Source organism: Schistocerca cancellata, chromosome 3 (assembly GCF_023864275.1).
Source record: "Schistocerca cancellata isolate TAMUIC-IGC-003103 chromosome 3, iqSchCanc2.1, whole genome shotgun sequence".
Lineage (NCBI taxonomy): Eukaryota > Metazoa > Arthropoda > Insecta > Orthoptera > Acrididae > Schistocerca > Schistocerca cancellata.
In genome coordinates, this window is record NC_064628.1 from 523,151,456 (window position 1) to 523,166,725 (window position 15,270).

Below are 15,270 nucleotides of genomic sequence, written 5' to 3' on the forward strand. Positions count from 1 at the left end.
ATACTGAGGATACAACTACACAATGGTAATACTGTTTGTTGAGTTTCTGGAAGCCTACATAGCATAAACAAAGGGAAAATGTGAGAGAGAATACTGAAATGGACGGAGAATATTCCACGGCTTTTGACAGAAAAATAAGAGTCAAGCAAGGAGATGGAATGTAACCACTCTTGTTCAACATAATCATACAGCAAGTCCTGGATGGAATAAACAAAACAGAAGAGGGAAGTAGGGGATACAAATTATTGTACTGGCCTCTGCAGTTGATGTAGCATTAATCGCTGAAAATCTAGATGACCTAGAAATAATGGCAAGAAAATTATTTCAAAAATCAGAAAAATTGGTTTAAAGGTAAATAATGAGGAAACAAAATTTATGATGTTAGAAAGAAATTATGATACAAAAAGGTGAGAAACCATGCAGATTGATAACAACATGTTTGAAGAAGCAGAAGAGTTTGAATGTCTGAGGTTGTAGTAAATAGCAGAAATGATGAGAAATGAGAAACAGAAGTGATGATAAAACTGGAAAACTCAATGAATTATTACTCTGTGGGACAGAAATATGAAGACTATGTATGTAGTCAGACAGAAGGATAAAAGTTTTTGAAAATGAAATCCTGCAGAAGATGTTCGGGTCAATTTGTATGGGAGGGGAATGGCAAAGAAGAAAGAACAGGGAGCTTTGGGAAATATATAATTGTGGATGGATATATATTGTGGATACCAAGACAAGGAGACTGAGATGGTCCAGCTATGTCTTCAGAAAAGAGGAGGGATCAAGACAGAGAGAAGTGTTCGAGAAGAAACCCAAAGGTTGAAAACCTTCGGTGGAACACCAATAATATGAGACGACGAGGTGGCTAAGATCTTCAAATATTTGGAGAAAGGGAAGGAGATGCCAAAGACAGAACACTGTGAAGCGAGTACTTGACAAGGCCAAAAACCAACTGCAGCAGTCTGTGGGGCCAGGAGAGTAAGATTAGATACAATTACTATAGCACATTGTTTTCCACGACTTAAACCTGCCTAACCTATGGATTGTTTGAAGTATCCAAGTCATAATTTCATGACTTAATATGGATATGGAGAGTTAACAACCATAGCTCATATCTCTGTTTAGAGATTGGTTAGATATATCATGCGTGACAATATCAAAGAAATAGTGGTAGTCACATATGAGGTGTGATTAAAAAATTCAGTAAATGAATCTTTTTAGTAGCAACTGCTGATGTTATTACAACCGTTTGAAGTAATTTGCTTGACAGCTTTATCTGTTGAGACAGGCAATGTTAAGTTGGAACACATTCTGACTTAGTAAGCATCCGGAGAAGATAGAGTGAGGTTGTGTTTACCATGTCTGTTGTGCATCATGGATTTAAAATGAAGCATGAACATTCTGTTTCAAGCTGGGGGGGGAGCCAAAAACGCTCATGAAATCTTGAAATTGGTGTATGGCGATAATGCTGAGACTGTGAAGACTGTTTAGAAGAGGTAAGAAGATGGGAAACATTCAGGACATCCATTAACATAAAAAACAGAAGTAAATGTGAAAAAAGTGACAAAAATTGTTTGTTCAAACTTGTGAAGTACTATTTGAGAGCTTACTGAAGTCCATAGCATCTCGCACAGGTTCATGGAATGCATTCTGACCAATAATTAATGATGCGAGTGGGTGCAAAATTTGTTCCCAGACTTTCGAGTGGCGAGCAGAAGGAAAATTGTGTGTCAGTTTGCATGGAGTTGAATGATCATCTTCATTCACATCCTGACTACTAGTTCAAAACTGTAACTGAAGTTGAAACAATGTACAAAGAAAAAGGCCAGAAAAATGGCAAAATGGCTTCCCTCTTCATCAAGACAATATACCATGCCACACCTTGATTTAATTCACGAGGTTTTGGATGGAAATATGTTCCTATCTGTCCACATCCACCTTACATGCCAGATTTAGCACCACATAGTTTCTCACTCTTCCTAAAATTTAAAACTGTGCTTAAACAAAAACATTTTGACCCCATTCCTGACACTGAGAGGGTCATGACAGAGCAGCTGAACAGCCTTCCAAAAGAAGTTTTCCGCAAATACATCCAGTCATGGATTCAACAATGGGATATATGCACTGCTAGCCATGGACAGTGTTTTGACATCAAATTCCATGTAAGTTTATTATTTTGTTCCTAATGAAACTATTCACCAAATTTTTCTATCACACCTCGTATTATGAAACAATAAAATGGAGAATATTAACTCATACAAACTGAAAAATTTATATGCATCCAAGGTGATTACACATCATCTTCTTTTTTTTTTTTTGTCCCTTTGTCTGAAATCAGCATAGAGATGACGTGGTTATAATCTGTGCAGAATGACTTGGCCAGTACATGCACAGACGACAGGGCACATATGGAAGAACAGTAGTGGTGGGGGTTACAGACAGGTGTTTTATGGGAAATGCCAAGCACTGGAGAGGATGTGCCGTTCTAGTCTACATTCATATTTTCTTGTAAATATTAAGTGGGGCCCCTCCATGACCACACTTGCATGGTGACTGTTCAAAAAGCTCTTCTGTCACCTTTGCTTTGGTTAGTACCTAAAAAGAATTCCACCAAAATGCAGCAATTTATTTTAGTCTCGCTTGTTAACCATTGACTTTCAGAGAAGCATCATGAGTGGCAAATTTTGTGTAAAACCTACACATTTCTCTGGCTGCTATGATAAAATCTGCTTCTTTTGCAAAAACACAGCGGACTTTACAGTCTCACTTCACTAATGTATCATGGAGATACAACTGCGAGAGAATTCTGAAACAGTGGTTTATTAAGTGAGGAACCGAGGAAAAGTTAGGCCAGCAGCTTATGAAAAAGCACATCCTCAGCACAAAAAAAGTGTAATGTCTTCACTTATGTTGTTCCAAAACCCATAGCATTTCTCTTTTTACCAGCTATCAATGGCCCTTAAAAATTACATTCTCTCATCGAAAAAGTCTGTAGTTAGTGGAATAACATGGTACATAATGAAGTTTGTGTGCAATCATTTGCCAAAATATCGTTTCGATACATCAAACCATTTATGAACACGAGGAGTGTTGCAGATATTTTACTCTGGCTTTATTGCTGGCACGGCGCAATCACTAATGAGTGTGCTGTGTCAGATCAGTTTTCTTGAGAATGGTGGCAGATAGCTATCTCTACCCAAATCCAAATAAAAATTCAATATGTAAACTAAATATCATACAGAACAATGTATTATGTAATATGCACCAAGCACAAAATCATACTGACCTCTATTTTTAATTACAAACTTTTCCAAGTTTTGCGAAGTGTCTTACTTCCATGTAAATATCACAATAACTATCACCATTTGCTGTGTCGTCCAAACAAGACACAGCTGGGGCAAAAGCACCACAGACAAGGCGCAAAGATGTGAGCTGATGCCAATGCCATAGAGGCTTGCCACTTGCATGAGTTCCACCAGCACCATGGACAGTGCTGAGGATGAGTTCCACGAGCACCACGGGTGGTGCTGAGGATGAAGATATCGACTTCACGTTGGCCAATTGCTGGTCGAGTACAATCCGCCAATGACCGGAGACAATGGACAGAAGCCGACTCGGAAGATAGATAAGCAGCACTCACTCATTTGGTTATAGGTCATCATCCAGGACTGACTTACACAGGGAATATCATTTAGTAGACTCTTAGAAGTGGACAGACAATTGTTGTAAAATTGCATTTGCTGTGTACCGTGAAGTTGGCCTATGATTATTTGCGCTTAGCCATTGAGGGCTTTTTTTGTGTTATATTAAATGCAGTGTTGCAGACTTAATCATTCAACAATTCACAAAGATAAGTAAACCTTTTAACTCATTTGTCTAACACTGTTACTAATCTCTTGGAGTGTCATAGAATCTTCGTTCTCCTATCCTGTTATCTGACCCTGGTGCATACCTGCGTAATAGTGGCAGGGAGAAATTGTCTTAGCGGTGTACTGCACCAGAAGCCATTTCACAAACTCACAGACTCAGCCTACTGTAACAATGGTGGCAACTTGGCCTCTACAGCAGCAGTGACGAGGCCTTCACAACACGGGCAACAAGGGTTTACAAAACCATTAATGAAAGAATGGGCACATCATCATGAACCTGACTATAAAGCTATAAGTAAAGCAAAAATGACTTTTTTTACCAAACAGTTTCTGTAAAATCATTTGAGAAAGACTGTAGGGTGTGCACCTCAATTCTGTCATCACTGATCAGCCAAAAGCTGGAAAACACTTGTTGGCCTCCCTTTCTGAACAAATGAATGAACTCGCTCAGCGCTTTGGACGAAAACTGGTCATTGTTCATTGGCCGCCGTACCCTGCACAGACCCTATTAATGGATTGGCAAAGTTAATTGAAGGGGGTGGCTAGATGCCCTTTCTTTTGCCACCATTACACCCTTGGATTAAATTTGCACCCCAGCTGTCCTGTGTGCAGTGTTGCTCATGTGAAAATGAGCAAAAGTTTTCTAAGTGTTTGCAAATCATGTAACAAGAGACAAGACATGGGTCCAGCTCTGGAATCCACCTAGTGAGATGTGGGAAACTGCCTAAAAGCCACATCCAGGTTGGCTAGCACAATGACTCTCGTCGCTAAAACCACAGGGTGTATTCGATCTGGGCTGGCACAGCTCTCATCCCAGAATCACTGCTTTAAAACACATCTATCCAGGCAGGTTAGGGAAATAACACATAATATAAACTAATATCTAGAGATCAAACTGGATTAACAGTAGAACACTACACTGTAATTCATTATGCAAGAGTCATCATCAGTACACCAGTATTCATTTGACTGGGTGCAATACGGCTACTGAAATCTATTTTATATTTCTCATGCTGTTATAGAAATTAATTTCTTGCATGAAAGATTGACCAGTATTTATTTTAGTTACTGGCATATCTTGTTTCTCTGCATCAGTGCCCTCTCCCCACAGATCTCATAGTAGTAATATTATGATTGGTTTCTTATTATTTTTTTCATGAAAACTGTAAATTTAAAATATATTAAACTGCAGATGTTAGTGGAAGGAGACACTGTCATGCCTACCTTGCTGGTGGTGTTAAGAGTCAAAGTTGTATGGTATCTTATTCTTTTAACCTATTTACTTTCTGAATTTGAATACTGTATTATTTAGTTCCTATAAGACACACAGAAAGGTATTGGTTAGTGCTGCACCAAAGGTTAATACCACCTATAATACATACCATAGACAGAAGTCCTGGTGCATCATGTTTCAGATTGAAGTTCTCGTCAGGAAAAGTACCACCACCATATACGCTCATCACACCAGTTCCATCTCCCTGCAACATACCGGTACAGTTGATTAATCAAATACATCCTATATTAACCCTTCTTGGTTAGTTTACATTCTGATCATATATTCAAAACACATTACATTAAAATTACAGTGTTGTCTAACTTAGAGTTAACAAGCAGAGCAGTACATAATATGAGGTATTTTTTGTTATACAAATGTACATAATCAGTGATGATGCAAAATATTACCCTGAGTTAACTCAGTGTGATGTTTTTAAATAACTAAATGAAAGAAAGATTTAACAAAACAAAACAAAACAAAAAAAGTTCAAATGTGTGTGAAATCTTAGGCGACTTAACTGCTAAGGTCATCAGTCTCTAAGCTTACACACTATTTAACCTAAATTACCCTAAGGACAAACACACACACCCATGTCCGAGGGAGGACTCAAACCTCCGCTGGGATCAGCTGCACAGTCTATGACTGCAGCACCTTAGCCTACTCGGCTATATCAATAACAATATTTATTGATTAAAACATTATTCGTGGTTGAACTGATGACAATATAAAAATAGAAAACATTTGAATATAATAGAGGGAAACATTCCACATGGAAAAAATATATCTAAAAAGAAAGATGATGAGACTTACCAAACAAAAGCGCTGGCAGGTCGATAGACACACAAAAAAACACAAACATACACACAAAATTCTAGCTTTCGCAACAAACGGTTGCTTCGTCAGGAAAGAGGGAAGGAGAGGGAAAGATGAAAGAATGTGGGTTTTAAGGGAGAGGGTAAGGAGTCATTCCAATCCCGGGAGCGGAAAGACTTACCTTAGGGGGAAAAAAGGACAGGTATACACTCGCGCACACACACACACACACACACACACACACACACACACACACACACACATATATCCATCTGCATATACACAGACACAAGCAGACATTTGTAAAGGCAAAGAGTTTGGGCAGAGATGTCAGTCGAGGCGGAAGTACAGAGGCAAAGATGATGTTGAAAGACAGGTGAGGTATGAGCGGCGGCAAATTGAAATTAGTGGAGATTGAGGCCTGGCGGATAGCGAGAAGAGAGGATATGCTGAAGGGCAAGTTCCCATCTCCGAAGTTCTGACGGGTTGGTGTTAGTGGGAAGTATCCAGATAACCCGGACGGTGTAACACTGTGCCAAGATGTGCTGGCCGTGCACCAAGGCATGTTTAGCCACAGGGTGATCCTCATTACCAACAAACACTGTCTGCCTGTGTCCATTCATGCGAATGGACAGTTTGTTGCTGGTCATTCCCACATAGAACGCTTCACAGTGTAGGCAGGTCAGTTGGTAAATCACGTGGGTGCTTTCACATGTGGCTCTGCCTTTGATCGTGTACACCTTTTTCGGAATTTTCCCGAACTTCTCCACCCTTTAACGTGTTTTGGCGGCGACACAACCACCTAACCTTTATGCACATCATTATCTACCTACACAAGTTCACCACAGGATCAACATAGCCCAGTTATAACCAACCCTTTTTCGCCTTTTTTCACACCAGATCTCCATTTGCTTTCTAGTTCACCTTTATTTCTCCCCATATATTTTTATATTTATTTTCATTTTCATTTCAGCCTCATGTTACACTTTCCACCTTCTAGTACCATGTCACCCTCACAACACCTCCACAACGACCCCATTAAGTTTTATTTACATTCCCTCCGCAAACATGCCTTCGCCCTAGCCAGATTACACTCCCATATTTTATTTTCTCAGGCTTGTCTGACATTCGGCATCACCCCCAAAGGCCTCACACTTAAAGTTCCCATCTCTGGCTGCAACCCTTCTTTCCATCAGTCCCTATACCAGTTCCAAACTGAACAATCGATTGCCCTCACCCACCTAATCCTTCACCTACACATCCACTCAGCCAATCAACACACCCATCAACTCCTAACCTTAATAAAAGTCCTCAATCTCTCCTCTCCCACATCCACACCGGCTGTTCAGAGCATCCTCCTACAGGCCAACCACAAATTAGAACAGCATGCCACCCTCCACCTTAAAAAACTATCCAATCCTCTGGTTTCCCACCTCCGGAAAGGCAACTCACTCACCCTTCACAACCTTTCCAGCAAACCTCAACCTCCTCTCATTGCACACAAACCGTCTCTCCCATCTACTCAATCTCCCACTTCCAGCTCCACTCCCTCCAAAACCTCAAAATTCCAATCAACACAATCTGGAACCACAACACCCCAATTCAGTAGTTAACCTTTCCTCCAAACCTCTCTCCCAATCCGAAACCTCTGTCCTATCCAAAGGCCTCACCTTCAGCCCCACTCCCAGATTTAACCAAGCAGCCCTCGTCAAAGATTTACTGTCCTACACCCGTACTCTCTATTGGAAATATCACTTTGCCACAAAGAAAAATGATCCTAATCCTAATCCTACTCCTAATGATCCAACTCCCCATGACACTATCCAAACTGAACCATGCCTGGAACAGTTCCGTCCTCCGTCACAGCGGGACCCACCTCCTCTTCCTCAAAATCACCCTCTCCTAACCTTCCAGGAATTTCTGACTTCCAGCCTTGCCTCTCAATCCTTCTTAAAAAACCTTAATCCTACTCCCAACATCACCACTGCTGAAGCCCAGGCTATCCGTGATCTGAAGGCTGACCAATCCATCGTCATTCTTCCGGCGGACAAGGGTTCCACGACTGTGGTACTTGATCGTCGGGAGTATGTGGCTGAGGGACTGCGTCAGCTTTCAGACAACACTACTTACAAAGTTTGCCAAGGTAATCCCATTCCTGATGTCCAGGCGGAGCTTCAAGGAATCCTCAGAACCTTAGCCCCCCTACAAAACCTTTCACCGGACTCCATCAACCTCCTGACCCCACCAACACCCCGCACCCCTACCTTCTACCTTCTTCCTAAAATTCACAAACCCAATCATCCCGGCCGTCCCATTGTAGCTGGTTACCAAGCCCCCACAGAACGCATCTCTGCCTACGTAGATCAACACCTTCAACCCATTACATGCAGTCTCCCATCCTTCATCAAAGACACCAACCACTTTCTCGAACGCCTGGAATCCCTACCCAGTCTGTTACCCCCGGAAACCATCCTTGTAACCATTGATGCCACTTCCTTGTACACAAATATTCCGCATGCCCAGGGCCTCGCTGTGATGGAGCACTTCCTTTCACGCCGATCACCTGCCACCCTACCTAAAACCTCTTTCCTCATTACCTTAGCCAGCTTCATCCTGACCCACAACTTCTTCACTTTCGAAGGCCAGACATACCAATAATTAAAGGGAACAGCCATGGGTACCAGGATGGCCCCCTCGTACGCCAACCTATTCATGGGTCGCTTAGAGGAAGCCTTCTTGGTTACCCAGGGCTGCCAACCCAAAGTTTGGTACAGACTTATTGATGACATTTTCATGATCTGGACTCACATTGAAGAAGAACTCCAGAATTTCCTCTCCAACCTCAACTCCTTTGGTTATATCAGATTCACCTGGTCCTACTCTAAATCCCATGCCACTTTCCTTGACGTTGACCTCCATCTGTCCAATGGCCAGCTTCACACAACCGTCCACATCAAACCCACCAACAAGCAACAGTACCTCCATTATGACAGCTGCCACCCATTCCACATCAAACGGTCCCTTCCCTACAGCCTAGGCCTTTGTGGCAAACGAATCTGCTCCAGTCCTGACTCCCTGAACCATTACACCAACAACCTGAAAACAGCTTTTGCATCCCGCAACTACCCTCCCAACGTGGTACAGAAGCAAATAATCAGAGCCACTTCCTCATCCCCTCAAACCCAGAACCTCTCACAGAAGAACCCCAAAAGTACCCCACTTGTGACAGGATACTTCCCGGGACTGGATCAGACTCTGAATGTCGCTCTCCAGCAGGGATACGACTTCCTCAAATCCTGCCCCGAAATGAGATTCATCCTTCATGAAATCCTCCCCACTCCACCAAGAGTGTCTTTCCGCCGTCCACCTAACCTTCGTAACCTCTTAGTTCATCCCTATGAAATCCCCAAACCGCCTTCCCTACCCTCTGGCTCCTACACTTGTAACTGCCCCCGGTGTAAAACCTGTCCCATGCACCCTCCTACCACCACCTACTCCAGTCCGGAAACCCCCGAAGGTGTACACGATCAAAGGCAGAGCCACGTGTGAAAGCACCCACATGATTTACCAACTGACCTGCCTACACTGTGACGCTTTCTATGTGGGAATGACCAGCAACAAACTGTCCATTCGCATGGATGGACACAGGCAGACAGTGTTTGTTGGTAGTGAGGATCACCCTGTAGCTAAACATGCCTTGGTGCATGGCCAGCACATCTTGGCACAGTGTTACACCGTCCGGGTTTTCTGGATACTTCCCACTAACACCAACCCGTCAGAACTCCGGAGATGGGAACTTGCCCTTCAGCATATCCTCCCTTCTCGCTATACACCAGGCCTCAATCTCCGCTAATTTCTAATTTCAATTTGCCGCCGCTCATACCTCACCTGTCTTTCAACATCATCTTTGCCTCTGTACTTCCGCCTCGACTGACATCTCTGCCCAAACTCTTTGCCTTTACAAATGTCTGCTTGTGTCTGTGTATATGCGGATGGATGTGTGTGTGTGTGTGCGAGAGTGTATACCTGTCCTTTTTTCCCCCTAAGGTAAGTGTTTCCGCTCCCGGGATTGGAGTGACTCCTTACCCTCTCCCTTAAAACCCACATCCTTTCATCTTTCCCTCTCCTTCCCTCTTTCCTGACAAAGCAACCGTTGGTTGCGAAAGCTTGAAATTGTGTGTGTGTGTGTGTGTGTGTGTGTGTGTGTGTTTTATTGTGCCTATCTACCAGTGCTTTCCCGTTGGTATATATATATTTTGCAACCCAAGGTTGCTTCATCAGGAAAGGGGCAAGGGGAGGGAAAGACGAAAGGATGTGGGTTTTAAGGGACAGGGTAAGGAGTCATTCCAATCCCAGGAGTGGAAAGACTTACCTTAAGGGGGAAAAAAAGGACAGGTATACACTCGCACACACACACACACACACACACACACACACACACACACACACACACACACATCCATCCGCACATATATGTCTGCCTGTGTCTGTATATGTATGAATGTAGGTGTGTGTGTGTGTGTGTGTGTGTGTGTGTGTGTGAGAGAGCGCGCGCGCGTGCGCGAGCGCGAGCAAGTGTATACCTGTCCTTTTTTCCCCCTAAGGTAAGTCTTTCCGCTCCCGGGATTGGAATGACTCCTTACCCTCTCCCTTAAAACCCACATCCTTTCGTATTTCCCTCCCCTTCCCTCTTTCCTGATGAAGCAACATTGAGTTGCGAAAGCTTGAAATTTGTGTGTGTGTTTGTGTGTTTTTTATTGTGTCTATCTACCAGCGCTTTCTTGTTTGGTAAGTCACAGCAGCTTTGTTTTTTATAACTATTGTTTAATTCAGTTATTTCTATTATAATGTCTCAAATGGGCATATGTCACTGTCTGTGCCCAATAGGTGGCGCAACTTGTGCCTTGTCTTCATAGCAGCAATCTAAGCTACTGGGCCACTTAATCTGATGATGTTCCTTGCAAGATGTAGGTACCAAAGGCTGGAACATTTTTAATTTTGGATTTGAACATATCGGCTCTAAACTTTGACAACTGCCTTCTTGCAATGTACCTTTATGTAAGTAACCTTTCTATGTTACGACTTTTTTCATCTTGGTTAATGTTTCTGACAAACGTATTTTCCTATGTATTATTTTATAGGACTTTTAAATTTTTCATTCTAATGATTATATCCTTAAAAGTGTCGAAAGTTAGGTAAATGTATTAAACACAGTATTTTGTATTCTCCTAGCATTCTTAGGTCTACATTGTCTTTCACAGGCCTCATGAGTTCTTGTATTGTTTCTGGAGCCCTGAAGACCACATGAATTTATGTCTCTTAGGAACCAGGTAACCTTTCCTGTTACTGAGCAAGAGAACAACAAAAATGCCAGCTTCTTTGTGTTCTCCTCTGGGTCCTTCTGCTTGTGTGTTTTCAGAAAGCTGGCTTGTAGAATCTGGGATTTGTTGTAGCCATTTTTCTTGAATACTTTCCGAAAGTGGCTCAATTCCTTCAGAAGGTTTCCAGCATCTTAGACAGCTTCCACTCAATGCACCAACTTCATCAGAACAGAATGTTTCTGTGACAGATGGTGGTAGCTGTTAGCATGCAGATATCAGTCTGTGTGTGTTGAGTTTCCAGGAAACACCATGGCCGAGACACCCATTTGCTTTATGACAAACAAGGACATCAAGGAACGGCAACGCACCATCTGTCTCTACCTCCATAAGGGCGTTTTCATCAAATATCATACCTGTCATGTCAACTTGTGGTATGAATTTCTCTGGAAAAAGTACATAGTACACCTCTATGTCATAAGAACTAATAAATAAAGTATTTTCATTTTAATTTTGTCTTAATTTTTGTAAATGGTGGGGCCCTTTGAAAAATGTATATTTTGTAAATAACTCTTCAAACAGTAGAGAAAAAAAACTAATAAACCAAAAGTACTGGAGACCTGATAGATGTATTGCATCAAACGTATCTTTGCTGCCATATTACCAAATACTGCTGATGCAATTATAAACAATATCTTCTTCACTCCAGCTATCTGTATTATGTACACTAAAAATGTAAAAAATTGCATTTTTGTGAGTTTTTATGAATTATTTACTCGAAAAATCCAAACCGAAAACTTTTGAGAATTACAAAAATATTGTTTGGTTAATGTGTTAGAAGTCAGTGGAAACACAGTTGGCAACATTTTTCTGTGTAAAGTGTTAAAAATCTTTCAACATTCTGCATATTTCACATAATTGAATTTCTAGTGTAAAATATGGTTGTTGGCAACACTTTCCAGCGCTCTTCTATTTATAACAAATGAGCGAGAATTTGCACATAAACCATTCTGTATCGAGTTTTGTGTTTGGTTTGAACTTTTTGTTAGATACACAGTCACTGAGAAAATACAGAAGTGAATGAGGAAAAAAAAAACAAAACAAAAAAAAAAAAAAACCCTTCACAGTCATTGGAAATCTGTCAGATGTACTGCAGGAATATCTTGGTTCTCGAATAATGGCATTAGTAGCATCACATCCATTGTGCAGGAATTGCTACATGCACTACAAGAAGAATACAGGCTAGCGAAATGAAGTTCCAGAGGAGCAGGTTGGGTGTAACAAGACGAGACAGATTGCGAAATGTGTATGTGAGGGAAAGACTAAAGGAGGAACCAGTACAGGACAGGATAGAAAAATCAAGACTGCAGTGGTATGGACACATGAAGAGAATGGATGAGGGAAGAATTCCAAAGAGGATGTTTGATCTGCAACTGGAGGGGAAGAGGCCCAGGGGAAGACCAAGAGATAGATGGGTGAAGGGAGTGAAGGAATGTGTGACGAGAAGAGGAGAGAACTGGACGAAGGTGGAAGAGGGGGAATGGTGGAAAGACAGAACACGATGGAGAGGCTTGTGTTCCCGACAGACCCAGCCAGTGGCTGGAAACTGTCCAAGATGATGATGATGATGATGATGATGATGATGATGACTACAAGAAGAAATTTAGTGACAACCCACCTGAACAATCCCCATCATCCAAATGTGAAACTGAACAAGATAGTTCAGATGTTATATTTCTGAGTGTGAAGTAGTTGATGCATTGAATATTAGCATTTCTGCCATAGCCCCTACTATATCCCCCCTTAAATGTCCAGAAAGAGGCAGTGTATAATGTAAATGAACTAGGTGCAGAACACGAAGATAGTGATATGAGCATGAAATGTGATGTGCAGTCTCAAAACTTAAATACTGCTATCTCAGCAGTCACCTATATTTAGACTGATACCAGGTAGCTACTCTGAGCAGCAGATACAGAAATACATACCCACTTCCTCAGATGATTTGATTTCAAAAGCTCATTAAATAGAGAATGATAAAGGTGTTTGGGCATGCCCAGATTCTTACTGTGGCGCATCCATTGCCAGAAGATATGCTTACTGTTGCTCTCGAATAGTACCTAAGTGATGACAAACATTGCAGCAGGCAGTCGTAACCAGTCTGATGTTATCAATTGTTGTGAAAAAAGGTTAAAAAATATATATGACAAGATCAATAAGAGATAGCATTTCTCCTAATTAAAAAGGAGAAACTGAGTTTAAAATAAATAAATAAATAAATAAATAAAACAACTTGTCTCACAAAATTCGACCCCTTATGGCCAAAATGGGTAAAATGTCAGCAAGTGAAGGGAGTATGCACATGTATTTGCTGCACTAATTTGAAACTTGTTTGTTTCGCCATAAGCAGTGTCCCAGGAAAGAAGTACACAGTGATGGACCTGATGCTTTTGTATACACGTCAAGAGCCGCAAGATAAATGTTGGCTGCAGGAGTGTGCAATGTGTCCTGGTGCTTAAGTGATGACTGTTGAAGCATTACACCTTCAGGATACTGACATTGACATAACAAATGCATTGTGGGAGGGAGGAGAGTTGGTGAAAAAGACAATAGAGCCAGAGAAGTTTGTTACAGAGCTTAGGCATTGGGTCATGAAAGGAATAGCCCACCATCATATCCAGAGCATTCAGAAACAGGCCATAGCAGAAGTAAAATCAACCACGTCCCAGAATGCTGACAGACTGTTTCTTCATTTCGACTTTGTTGAGAACTGGCCTGTTGCTTTGCAGAATGAAATTTGAAATTACCACTGGCACATATCACTGATATCAATATTCACACGTGTGGCACATTTCCTTAGAACATCACACTGTTTTGCTATTGTTTCATCTCATTCATGGCATGCATGCTATGCTGTCAGCATGATAATTGATGACATAGCATCTGAAGGCCATGTGTGTGCCTGGTGGCGCAGCATCTCATTTTAAAAACCGCTTTCAGCTTTATGAGTTTGGTCAACACTATAGTACAGGAATTAAGGCAAAAAAATGGATATTTTCAGCAACAGGTCTTGGAAAAAGTGCACATGATACAGTAGGAGGTCTCTGTAAACATCCTGCAACAAGATTTAATCTCCAGCATGATGCTGTTGAACTATACAAGGTGTTACTGGGTTTTGTACACACCATATCAACATTAGTAACAAACATGAAACTCTTAATTACAAATGAAAGTACATCAAGGGAATTCCATTTAAAAAAGAGAGAAGAGTGGTCTGCTATGAAGCCTGTGGTAGGAATTCAATCAAGTCATTATCGGGTTGCATCCCACATGGGACATACATTGCAAGAACGGTTCTCCACAAAATGCAGCCTGTCACTGGCAGAGACCACATTACACATTAGAAGACTTTGTAGTGAGCCACATCATTTCTTGTGTGTACGACAATCAGTGGTGGTTGGGACAGATAGTAAGTGTCTCTCATGGGCTGCAAGATATAATTGTCTCCTTTATGACACCTCATGATCCTGCTAATGCTTGCAAATGGCCATCATCAAGAGACCAGTGTGCAGTTCCCATTTCCCAAGTACTGTTCTTGTTGGATCAACCTTATCTGTGGGCAAATTCAGCTCAGCTACACAAGTTCAATGAAAAGCAGAAAAAAAGAATGAACTCTTTGCAACAGTGCTGTGTTGATTGTTACATTGTTGGTAGTTTTAATTCATGGAAAATCATGAAGAAGTAAACTCATGACAGAAGACAACAATTATTTATGAATAATATCATAAAAAGAAAAATGGGTATAAGTATTCTATATCTCATTTTTGTTATAAAATGCTTTCGAACAAAATTATGCATTGTTTTCCCAGTAACTTATAATGTTCCAAAGTAATTATTTTGATTCATAAATACCAGTTTTGCACAACAGTTACTTAAAATCAGCGATCAATTTAAATATTTAAGTGTCCATGATTTTTTGACTGTGAGAGTAGAGCTAGGT

General features: G+C 41.3%; 1 protein-coding gene across 1 annotated transcript in view; it reads right to left on the reverse strand.

Moving 5' to 3' along the window:
- Positions 1 to 15,270, reverse strand: part of LOC126175342 (peptidyl-prolyl cis-trans isomerase H) — a 40,408-nt gene that overhangs the window by 14,680 nt on the left and 10,458 nt on the right. Inside the window, exon 3 of the mRNA XM_049922063.1 lies at positions 5,249 to 5,344. Coding sequence (XP_049778020.1) covers positions 5,249 to 5,344 — 96 coding nt within the window. The remainder of the gene's footprint in view (positions 1 to 5,248; positions 5,345 to 15,270) is intronic.